General features: G+C 47.7%; 1 protein-coding gene across 1 annotated transcript; it reads right to left on the bottom strand.

The window, feature by feature from the left end:
- Nucleotides 1-4216: 4216 nt before the first annotated feature.
- On the bottom strand, nt 4217-7083 carry LOC113986228 (polymeric immunoglobulin receptor-like). The gene is made up of 5 exons (XM_039386048.1): nt 7047-7083; nt 6109-6450; nt 5512-5841; nt 5094-5423; nt 4217-4533 (listed from the first exon to the last, which is right to left on the bottom strand). The coding sequence occupies exons 1-5, from the start codon at nt 7081-7083 to the stop codon at nt 4217-4219; spliced, it is 1356 nt and encodes a 451-aa protein (XP_039241982.1).
- Between the last annotated feature and the right edge of the window lie 4700 nt (nt 7084-11783).

The raw sequence follows: 11783 nt of genomic DNA, 5'->3' as shown, positions 1-11783 counted from the left end.
CAGCCGTGGGCACCTCAAATTTCTGGTGCATTTGAGGGAGGAAAAGTTAGTCCGAGCTGAAGGAACAATTCCTATAACCAAACCACCCTTAAGGCTTCCAGTAAAACAGCTCTGTTGCCTCATGCAAATACATTTCCTTGCTTTAACACACGAGGAAACGTTCTCCTGCCAAGTCACAGGTTCCAAAGCATTTTGGCATCTCCAGAAAACAAACAACCTTCGGATTGCTTTTATTGGGGTGGAGGGGGGGGCAAAACCCAGTTTGCAGCACGACACACACAGAGCCTGAGAGCTACAAACCAGGGGGGTTTGTAGCTGGGGCTGGGCTGGACTGGTTGGGTTTTGAACCTGTGGATGGTTCTGCAGAGGGGGGTGAAGGGAAAACAGCACTTGGGAACGTGGGTGTCTGATAAACCGAAATCAGATGTGGTTTGTGCGTTGCAAAATGACTCGGTGGCTCAGGGGTTTTTTTAAACAAAACCAGAAAATGCTTATTTTTTGAGCAACCTGGGCTAGTGGAAGGTGTCCCTGCCCATGGCAGGGGGGTGGAATGAGATGAGCTTTAAGGTCCCTTCCAACCCAAACCAGTCTGTGATTCTCTGATTTTTTTGACTCAAACTGAGCAACCCTGAGGGTCCTTCCCTTCCATTCCTTTCCCCTTGGGATTCTCTGCCTCTGCAAGTCAGAGCCAGGTTAGAGGTGCTTTGTTTTATTCTCTGTTCTGCAAAACACGTAGCAAGTGCCATTTGGGATTCAGGGCATTTGGGTTCTGAGCAGGGCAGGGAGCAAAGAGGGGTTCTGGGTGCCTGGCAGTTCAGAGCCTTGGTTTTCCATAGGGAAAATTCCCAGCTCGTGTGCACGGGGGCTTTCACAGAAGGTTCTGGCTCAATTCTTCATCAGTCACCTTGAAAAGCATTTTTTCCCCGTAGAGCATCTGTAAAACAACAACACACAAGAAAAGCTGTGATCTGCTGTTGCCTCTCTGTGCAATATTTTTGCAGGTGATTTCACGGGTGTTTCTGTTTTTATGCCAAACTTGGTATTTTAAATGGGTCTGTTATTTTAGGGAGTCCTGAGAATAGAAAGGTGGAAAAACCTGGCTCAGAGGGGAACTTCTGGAGTCAACCTCCTGCTGAGATTAAGAGGAGAATTATCCCAAGCTTTACCTCAAATCAGATATCTGGGAACAAAAGGCACAATTAACAAATACTGGTTTTTGTTCTCACTTTTAGAGGTTTTTCACAGAAGGTTGATTGTTTATTTTCAAGGGTTTAGGGGAGATGTACTATTTTCTTCCCATTATTTATACTTAGGACCCCTTTTGGCTCTCAGTGCATGAGAATATGAATGAGAATATGAAATGAGAATGTGAAATCCCACCAACAAATTTTTGAACCATTATTTCCATATTTTCTTTTAATGGAGAACTTTTCACTGATACAAATTTCCACAGAACAGAGGTTTCTAAAAGACTTTCTCAGGTGTTTTCTACATGAGCTCCTCTCTAAAGAGTATTAACATTCTGAGACAGACCCACTGTACTTATATTTTACCAGAAGACAGAGACTCTTACATATAAGTTGGTGATCCTGAATCTTCCAAGGATGGCATAGATTTTCCTGCACAGTAAGACAGAAAAGAATGATATTGTTCCAACACAGTGAACAATAATAACTCCTGTGGAATACTGGAAAAGGTGATAAGCAATCAGATTTCACTGAAACAAGCAGGAAGAGCGATAACAGGTTTACTACATGTAAGCAAAAATCATAATCAACCCCTATAATAAATTTATGAACTTTATATAGGGTTTAATCTGGCTCTTTTGAAATCTATGGCTTAAAATTTCTTGGTGAGGAGCAAAGGCAGTAGTTTGGCAGCAGAACACAAGTCCTGGACTGTGGATTGTAATTCCTGGACTGCAAATCTCTCCCGTGGAGGTGTTTTACTTACTAAGCCACGAGTTCTTTGCTTAAAATTTGGTTTTATTCTCTTCTAACCAGGGAGATGACACAGTGCCAGATCCAGAAAACACCCACCTACATTTGCCAGAGTCCATCTTGCATTCCTGCACTTTTCCTGGACTTGAGGTTTCCTCCACTGTTTGCTCTTTTGCAGGACTTGGACCAGCCTGAGCCGTGGCTGCCTCCAGGCTTCCAGTGGTGCTTCTTTCTCCTCCTTTAAAACAAAAACACATGGATGCACTGGAGGGAACACTGGAGGGAACATGTCCAGCATGCCAGACACCAGATTAGGGCCATTATTTCCCAGTTTCATTCTTGTGAAAAATGTATTTCCTCTCCCTGCTGTCATCACTGAAGGTTTTCCGCCCCTAAATTTATCTCTACAGACATAATATGTTCTAGAATAAGATATATGCATGTATTTTTTAAAAAAATAAGTCAGTAGAAGGGATTTTTTGGCCTGTCTCTGTCAGTTTTGCACTGAATGAGCTGGATTTGGCCCCAGAAGCTGCTCAGGCCACGCAGGTCTTTATCCCTGCTCTTTATACCTCGGGATTTCCGAGCACTCGAGGTGCCATAAATCTTCTACACACAAAAACCCGACCTTGCTTTCAGCAGGGCTTCAGCATTTCCATTTCCTTCATTTGCTTTTTGGTTAAACATGTTAAAAAAAAAAAACCAAAAGCCAAACAACTTCTGGAGGACTTTGCTTGCTTGCAGTTCCAGCTGAGCTTTCAGGCTGCACCGGCCACAGAACGGCCACGTGTCCCCAGAGGTGGAAACATTCCATGGGTCAGACTCCAACTCTTGGAAACCACAAGCCAAAGGCCTTGCAAAACAACCCCTGCAGCCCAAAAGGTGTTGCTTGGCCAACTTACCCGTCTTCTTTTGAAGTTTTATTCTGACCAGGGCGAGAACAGTGACAGTGATGCAAATCAGCAAAGCGAGAGCTGGGAGCACAGCTGGGAGCAGATGGGATTCACCTGATGAGCTGGAAAGATGAAGCACCAGAATTAAACAGAATTTTGGTTCTCCTATGTAGGCTGTTGTTTTCACCCCAGAGAGTATAAAGGAGCTATAAACTCTGACTGAATCAAAGAACAGGCAGCAAAGTCGAGGTGAAATCATTTACTCTGGAGTTTGTCTTAGAAGGAAGTAATTTCTACATCTGCCTCTGCTCTGCTGTGTGGGGTTTGTGCTGAATTAGCCCCTCCAAAAGGAAAACAAGCTGTTTTCATGATACGGATTCACAAGCAAGGTCTGTACATCCTTTTTGTGAGTTGTTACAGACCCTGATGTTGTTGGAAGGTGTCTACAAACCATCTCCTTGCAAAAGTGATATATGTGCTATCAGAGCTCCCCAGGCTTTGCCAGGAATGGTGGAAAATCTGAGCCTTTATATGAGATTTGCATGATTTGTGATTAGTAACATCCTCTCCCCTCCTCTTTCTGGCTGGATGGGTGGGAGATATGGCTTGGAGGAGGGAGGGGATGGTGTTTCTCATTCTCGGGGTCGGTGGGGCAGATGTGAATCCAGGGTGCACATCTCAGTATTGGACTGGATTTGTGGGTTTGTCCAGTTCAGTTATGGCTGATCCTGGAATATCTGGTGCATCTGCACCAGCCACACCAGCACTTTACCCCAAGTGCTGAATGGTGGACAGGGCTGGAGGGAGAAGTGTTGGAGCTGCTCACAGCCATCCTGCCTAACAGGAAGCACAGGAGGTAAATCCACTGGGAAACCACTTGAGCCACAGGGCTTGGTGTGGAGAACTACCATGGAATAATTACTGGCCAAAATACCCACAGCCTTCTGATTAACCTTGTCCAAAGATAACTCCTGATGCAACCCCGAGCACCCAACACTGCCCGGGTTACTGGCTGCTGCAGGGGCTTGGATAAGGTGTGCAGTCAAGTGTGCAGCAGGTACAGATTCACCAGGTTATTGCTCAAGCCTGATGTTTCCCAAGGTCCTGTCTCTGTACCGAGCAAAGCAAAACAGACAGGAGCACATCTGTTGACTCTGGCATCTGGTCCACAGGAGTGGGCAGCACCACAAGGTTTGGAGACAAGTTCAAAGAGATGTGTGCATGGACGTGAGGTAACCTTGCCTTCTGCTTCTCTGGCTTCTAACCTTTCCTGCAGGTGTTTTCAACTTGCAACCTGTGCACAACCTTTGTAGGGCCCTGGGAATTGGGGCAGGGAGGTTGTAAACCACCAAGTCTGTGCCAACGAGATACGTGGCTGTGGAATTACCTCTCGTGATAGCTTTCACCTGGGGAGGTTCCAGAGGTGCCAGGGGTGGCAGTGGGCAGCAGGGTCCTGGTTGTCCTGGTGACAGTGCCCACTGTGGTGCTCTTGGTGACAGTGCCCACTTTGGTGCTCTTGGTGACAGTGCCCACTGTGGTGCTCTTGGTGACAGTGCCCACCGTGGTGCTCTTGGTGACAGAGCCCACCGTGTACACCCGGCCCTTGATGCTCCTCTGTGTGGGTGTTCTGGAGGCAGCCAGACTTGATGAAGTGGACTTGACAGGAGTGGTTGTTTCTGGGTCTTGTGAAGAGCAGAGTTCTACAGAAAACATTGTTTTTAGGCTTTAATATCTGTCTTCTTGCAGAAGCAACGTGTTAGAGTTGCCAAAGATTTATGCATTTCACCTTGCATGAAAAAAACTACCAGACCAAAGCGTTTTCTGTTTTCCTTTGACTCTTAAAGAAAGCAGCTTGGGAACACTTAAACCTTAACACTTGGCAAACATCCCCACCTTAACCCCACTGTTTCTGTCTCTGCCAGAGGAGCAGTTCCATGGATCTGTGTATTTACATGCTGCAGTTTCTCAAACTGCAAACTTCAGCTTATCTTCAGAGCCAGGCATGTGTCTCTGCACTGCACCTGCCTGGATCAGGATGTCATATGCATCATAAAGAATCAATAATATAATTCAAACCAATTAAATCCCTTCTGAAAGCTCAGCTCACGTCCCTCAAACCCTTTACCATCACCTCAGTTGCTTGCTGATAACTAGGGCAAAATGCAGAGCTGATGTTTCTCACAGTGTTGTTATCACCGAATGGTTTGGGGTTGGGAGGTAAAGATCATCCTGTTGTGTTCCAGGCCACCCCACCACCTACCCTTGTGGATGTGCAGCTTCACAGAGGACGTGTGCTCTGTGTGCCCACTGGCAGCCCTGCACCAGTACCATCCTGAGTCCTCCTCTCTCAGCTGGCTCATCACCACCGTGAATGTCCCGTGCTTGGGGTCGCTGCTGGTTGTTTGTACTCTCCCTTTGTAGGACTCGTGCACAAACCCGTCGGTGTCCAGGAGCAGAGAGCAGCTCCCTTCCTCCCACCTGCACAAATACTTCTTCTTGTAGCTCCCCTTGGGGTCATAGTGGCACTGGAAGGACAGGGAGCCTCCGACTGTGCCGCTGAGGAATTTGGGTCTCCTGGGAAGAGCGAAGGCTGCAGGTTGGAGGGGACAGAATTAGTGTTTAATGCTCCTCACCTGGTACTGTGAGGAACCTGTGCAGCCCCCTGTGCCCTGTCCTACCTGTGGTCACCTGCAGAGCCACCTCCTGTGGGCTGTCCAAACCATTTAGCCCTTCCACCCCACACCTGTACAGCCCCGAGTCTTCCTTTACTAAGTCATTTATCAAGACTTTGAAAGCTCCAGAGCTCTCCCGGGGGGTGATGAAGATGCGCCCGTGGTATCTCCTTCCCACGTAGCCATCAGAGTCGGCTAGGAGAGTGCAGTTGCTTCTTCCCACTTTGCACCAGAACCTCCTCCCACCACTTTGGGTGTCCCCAGAGGGGCACAGGACTGTGACAGAGCCATGGAGCTTCCCTTGGACGACCTGGATCGGCCTCGACACGCCGGCATCTGCAGGGAGAGAGCAGGACAGGGACTGTCCAGCACACAGCCAGGTAGGGGAGAATTTCCTTTTGCATTTATGAACAGCTGATTTGTCCAAATCTCTGTGCTTTTACACCTCGTTACTGTAAATATGTGATTAACAGCGAGGGGTATAAAAAGCTGATACACCTGCTGTGCGTGGATGCTCCAGCATCCGATCCCAAACCGCTCCCGGGAGCTGAGCTGGTGGTGGAACAGAACCTCCCCCGTCCCCACCCACCTGCCGGAACCTACCTGCCGAAACCGTCAGGTTCAGGCTGACGTAGAGGCCGCCCCTGGTGGGGCCGATGCCACATCGGTACCTCCCCGTGTCGCTGCCCTTCAGCCCCGTCATTGTCACCGTGAAGGTGCCGCTCTGGGGGACGTCCCGCAGGGACAGCCGCCCCTCGTACTCCGGGGAGGCGGGGTCGGTCGAGGAGACGATGGTGTAGCAAACTCCGTTCTCTGCTATTTTGCACCAAAATTTCCGGTCGTGTTTGTTGGCGGGTGTGATGGAGTAGAAGCACTGGTGGGTGACGGACCCCCCGACCTCACCTGTCAGAAACCTGGGTCCGTACAGGCTGCCCAAAACCGGCGCTTTTGAGGAGACAGAAAAAGAAACTGTCGGTTACTCAGAGACAACCCGATTCCACGTGGAAAACCAGGTTCCTTGGACTCAGGGGTGTGATTCTGAGTGCCCCCAGTGGGACACCTGGCTCAGAGAGTCCACAGTTTATTTTGGATGTGATGTGTTACCTTCCCTCGGGGCTACATTACCCATCTATGCCATGGCACAAATGGAGAGACCCTTTCATGCCCCTTACAGGGTGCTCCAGACCCCCACCAGCCCTGGAGTTAAAGGTCAAGGGCAGCAGTTAATGGCAAACACCTAAGAATAACCCTTGGCATTTGCAAACTCTGCCTGATCTGGCAACTTCCTTCTCCCCGTGGATGCTGCAGCGAGAGCAAAGGAGAGCTGGGATTCTCCTCCCAGCTCTGGCCACGCTTTGCTGACTCTCTGCACATTTCTAGTGGGCAGGGAGGGTGGTTTGACTGGTTTCCATATTGCAGGTGGAGGTGTCTAGTGTCCAAATGAGGATTTAGCCAGAAGAACACAGCCTCTGTCCCCAGTTCCAGCTTTACCTGTTCTTATCAGCATAGCTGGCTGGAGACCTGTTTTCTTGGTGACTCACCTTGCAGCAAAGCTGCTAAGAGAAAGAGAACCACCATGTCCAGCCTTCTCGAGTGTCCACTCAGCAAACTCCAACAATCTCACGCTGGGGATGGGATTTTGCTGATTTCTGTGTTATCAAACAGAAGAGAGAGACTGTGGCTGGGATCTGTCGAGGGAAACCACTGGATTGCTCTGACAGGCACTCGAGGCAGAGCAGGCTCCCAGCTTTATTTGTTTATTCCCCCCAAAAAAGGGAATTTCAAAAGGAAAAAGCAGCGGTAATAGTGCTCTGCAGATCTCACACTCCTGCATTAAATCCTCTGCTGGGTGGCAGGATGGTTACTAAAGGAATTGCTGGCGATGAGGGGACAGTGGCAGCCAACCTTCTCCCTTTTCCCTCTTCCCTTTCTCTTTTTTTTTTTCAGCTCAAGAATCAACTGGAAAAGCTGCAGATCTCAGGAACGCCAACATCCTCAAATGTCTCCTATCACCCCCCAGTTATCTTCCTTTTTTTATTCTTATTCCCTGCAGTGTGTACAGATTGTTGCTACCCATTTCCAGATCTGAACACGAGCAGTGTTTGGGTGTCTCTGTTAAGGGCAGGCATTACTTCCTTGATTGAGTTAAAAACTTTTGGTGACTGCAACGTTTTACCTAAGATTCTTTGTTTAGGATTTGCCTCATCTCCAGCGCAGTTGGAACGTCGGTAAGTGCAAATCATCCTTGTTCAGGCACTGGAATCTCCTCAGAGCATTCAGGAAAAATGAAAAAGGAAATTCAGAGCCACAATGAGCCTTATTCCTGCTCACCACGGTGCTGAGCTGGGTCCTGGGCTGGACACCCACAGGAGCCCAGTGCTTGTCCCCTCCACCCCCTGTGCTGCAGAGGAGAGGGAGGTGGGCTCAGCTCTGCACCAGGGTCCTGGTTTAGCTAAAATCAGCACAACCAGTCATGTGCTGTGCCTTGAACCCCCTGTACTGGAGACATTATGCTTGCAAACATCCACCTCTCCCTCCCCTTGGCTGGTGGGAAGTGAGGGATAGGGCTGGAGAAATGTTCTCTTCCCCTTTCAGCGCAGGCTTGGGGGGGGGGTCCAGCTGGCCCAGGATCCCCTTTGGGCAGTTCCCCTCCGGGTTTTCCCCATTTCTGAGGCAGCTCTGCAGGGGAGAGGGGTGTTTGTGTCTGTGCAACCACATCTGCCTGCCCAGCCCAGCCTCCTGTGCCCAGCAAAGAGCCAGGAGGATGTTCCAGCCCCCCCAGCCCTGGGCAGTGGGTTCAGCAGAGCCTCAGGAGTTCCCTCCTTGCAGCCACTGGATGCGTGACTTGAAAAATGGGGATTTTCACTCAGTGCCATAATTCCCACCGATCTGGAGGGCTTAGAGCAATAAGGAGATGAAAAGAATGAGCTGAACATCCTTGTTTACATCAAGGAAAATATTATCCCCATGTTTGTTTAATCTTTTCTGATGTACAGCACTGCAGCTGAGCCAGTGCACTCCCTCTTTTCCTCATTTTTGGGATTAGTATCAGCAGGACAGAGCTGTCAGCTACATTTTAATTTCATTTAATCTTAGGCTTTAGGCAAGGAGGTGTTCCAGCAAATAGGCATTAAATATAAAGCAGAAAGTGAAAAAAAAAAAAAGCAATATAAATCCCAGAAGTAAACCGTATATGATTGGTTTTTTCTCCGGTCCTCATTTCAGTTTCATGTTGTGAAAATATTTATATGATCAATTTTCTGCACCTGCCTGATTAAACCATTATCCTGCCCCCATCCATAACTGGGCTGCATAACTAGGCAGAGTGTCTCTGTGTGTGGACTTGCATAAGTATTTACTTTGTCCACATATTTTTTCGTGGCCAGAAAGAGACAGTAATTTAATTTATAGCTTTAAAAAGAAAAAAAGAAATGAAGGCAAACTACTTTAAAAGAAGAAAAATCGTTATAAAGCTCTACTACCTTTATTGCTATGGAAATAATTACTTTAAATTTCAGATCTGTTACACACCACAGGTGAAATCCCTCAAAGTGTCTCATATAATCACTGTACATTGTTCTTTAAACAGCAGTATTTTAAAGCAAAATTGAGGCTCACCTACCTTAGATTGTGGTGCTTCTGGTGCTGGAAATCTTCTCCTGCTCTGCTTCCAACTTGAATTTAGTTTAATAAAGTGTTTTTTGCAGCTTGGAGCTCAGTTAGTCTTTGCTCACCTCTTGATGTTTAATTCTTTTTTTCATATATTGATGTCCAGAGTTTAAAATGGGTGCACCAAAAATTTTTTCAAACCTAGATGTGCATTGCTGAGCAAACTGGGGATGGTCAAAATGCTTGGAGGGATAGCAGAGAGGCCACCAATATACTGAGGATGGAACCCAAAAATGGTCATTTTTAGCCATAATGACGTGGGTGACATCATGGAAGGGGGAAAAAGAAAAGATGAAGAGGTCAGGAGCAGAAAGTGCAAGAGTCTGAGAGGAGTTCCCCTGCTCTACAGACAAAATACTTTTACATGAAACACCTGTCTCTAAATATTTGTAGTAAAATGTTGTATTTTTTGAGCCACTTCCAGGCAGAACTTCACATCAAGGAAGAACTCTGCTTGTGTTTCCTCAAACTGCTGTGGTTTGAATGGACCCAAGTGCTTCATGTAGCTCGTGCCTGTCTTTTGATGCTGTGCTTTTTATGAATCCAGGACAAAAAGGTGGTTTCTGCTTCAACCCCTGTTATAAAACAGTCCCTGCAACAAGAATGAAGAGGGTGGTGAAGCTGTGCTGCTACAAGTGCTGCTTAACCAACATTTCAAGTCTGGTTTTTCTCTTCCCTGTTGTTCATCACAGAGCATGTCCAGATGCTTCTCCCACAAGGACATCATCACCATCACCAGCCAAGCTCTGGGAACCATTTGCAGGTGTGTAAAATTAACTTTTAAGCTCCTGCTTTAGAGTTGGGTTGTTTGTCTCTCTGGTTTTTTGCCTTACCAGTCCCTGCCTGATTTCTCTCTGAATTTAATCTTGCTGCGTTCTAACCATTGTACACTTAAAATCTGCCAGCTGGTGGGTTTGGTTGCCACAGGAAAGGCACCATCATCCAGCACTAAACCCAGAGCTCTGCACAGGTACCACCAAAACCCAGGTATGTTTGTGACAATTACAGTTTATTTTGGGGTAATGGCCACACCTGTGGCCTCACAGGGCCTGAAGATGGATCTAAAGGAGGTTTGTTCTTGCACACACACAGTTCCTCTTTTGCACTAAGCAAATAATCTTAATTGAGAGAGGTGCAGACCTGCTGATATCCTCAAAGCTATGGAGGCATTTCATGGTTGTGTTATTGAGAGGGACTTTGGTCTGCTTTTCCTTCAGATAAAAACGTTTTATTGCAAACAACAATCTACCTGTGGCACTTCCGAGAATGCCCTGGGCTGGTTCCAGCACTCTGTGTGTCTCCAGGATTTTCACTGTGTGAGAAGTGTGTGGGGTTCAGAGGGAGATTGGTGGAAACCACTTTGTTCTGCCCTAGTTCTGCTGAAGGGTACAAAGTTCTGCTCTTCCCCCCTTGGGTGCAGACAAGCTTTGAAGGCCAGACTGTTTTCTGTGTAAAACAATCATTGAAGCCCTTTGGAATGTCCCTGCCTGAAGATAAATCTCTGTTGAATAGTTTTGCCTCCTTTATCGTGATATGATTACTTATATTGCAGTAATTGTGTTTTGTACCAAACCTGTGCAATAAACTCCCCAATATTGGCTGGGCTTCAGCCCAACTGATCTATCTGAGGACATTTATTACCCCACCAGAAGCAAAGCCATAGAATTGTCCTTGTATTAGTAATAAAATGGAATATAATAAATAGTCTTAGGGAACCTCCTTAGACTACTCAGTGCTATTTTATAGGATCATAGAATCATATATGGAAATGGTTTGGGTTGGAAGGGACCTTAAAGCTCATGTCATTCCAACCCCCTGCCATGGGCAGAGAGACCTCCCACTAGACCAGGTTGTTCCAAGCCCTGTCCAACCTGGCCTTGGGCACACCCTGGGTTGCTCTGAAGAGATATTTTGGGTGGAGGCAGATTGGCTCTGACAGAGGTGATTTTCAGGGGTAGTAACAGGCAGCTTGACCTGTGACACCACTGGGTGCTGCTTCCTCACCTGTCCAGGGTGGGAACACTCACCTTGCTCTGCACAAGGTCCCCAAGGTGCCCCCAGCTTTTGGAGCAGGGACATCTGAGGACCCCCCCTCCTTCAAACAAAAAAAGAAAATAGATCCAGCAGGGGCAGCAACACTGGAAGCAACAAGGGGATCTCTCAACATCGTTTCCAAGGCAGCTGGGAGCAGGGATGGCAGCACATGGAAAGGACCCTCCTGAGGGAGTACCACTGCCTTGCACCTTCTACTGCTAAAGGAGAGTTAACTTTTACAGAATTTATTCTTCTGGGCTATGCTTGTTGAGGGAATTTCCTTCCTATAACAGCCACGTGCTGGCGGGTGAATATTTTCCGTGTGAGCAGCGTGGCAGCACCAGGGATCACACCAGAGCTCCAGGCCCACGTGTGTCCCCACTGAGCAGTTGTGGAGGTTGCTGTCAGCACCTCAGCACAGCCTCTCTGCAGCCAGAGGTGTAATTAATAAATGGGAACAACCCCTGCCTGCTCCAGGGTGCCCGCAGGAGTTAATGATTAAACTCCAGCGAGGGCAACGCGCTCAGAAGGAGCCAAATCTGTTCCTGCTGCACTTAAATCCCTGTGCAAAGAAC

Source organism: Pipra filicauda, unplaced genomic scaffold (assembly GCF_003945595.2).
Source record: "Pipra filicauda isolate LSUMZ 115617 unplaced genomic scaffold, ASM394559v2 scaffold460_size520110_pilon, whole genome shotgun sequence".
NCBI lineage: Eukaryota > Metazoa > Chordata > Aves > Passeriformes > Pipridae > Pipra > Pipra filicauda.
This window is presented reverse-complemented; position numbering and strand designations above follow the sequence as displayed.

What these genes read in the sequence shown, in the direction of transcription:
- LOC113986228 (XM_039386048.1), bottom strand. Translation starts at nt 7,083, where the DNA reads ATGGTGGTTCTCTTTCTCTTAGCAGCTTTGCTGCAAG. An exon ending in GGCTCTGCAGGTGACCACAG is followed by an intron (nt 5,424 to 5,511) that starts GTAGGACAGGGC and finishes TCCAACCTGCAG; the next exon opens with CCTTCGCTCTTCCCAGGAGA. An exon ending in GAAGCTGCACATCCACAAGG is followed by an intron (nt 4,534 to 5,093) that starts GTAGGTGGTGGG and finishes TGTTTTCTGTAG; the next exon opens with AACTCTGCTCTTCACAAGAC.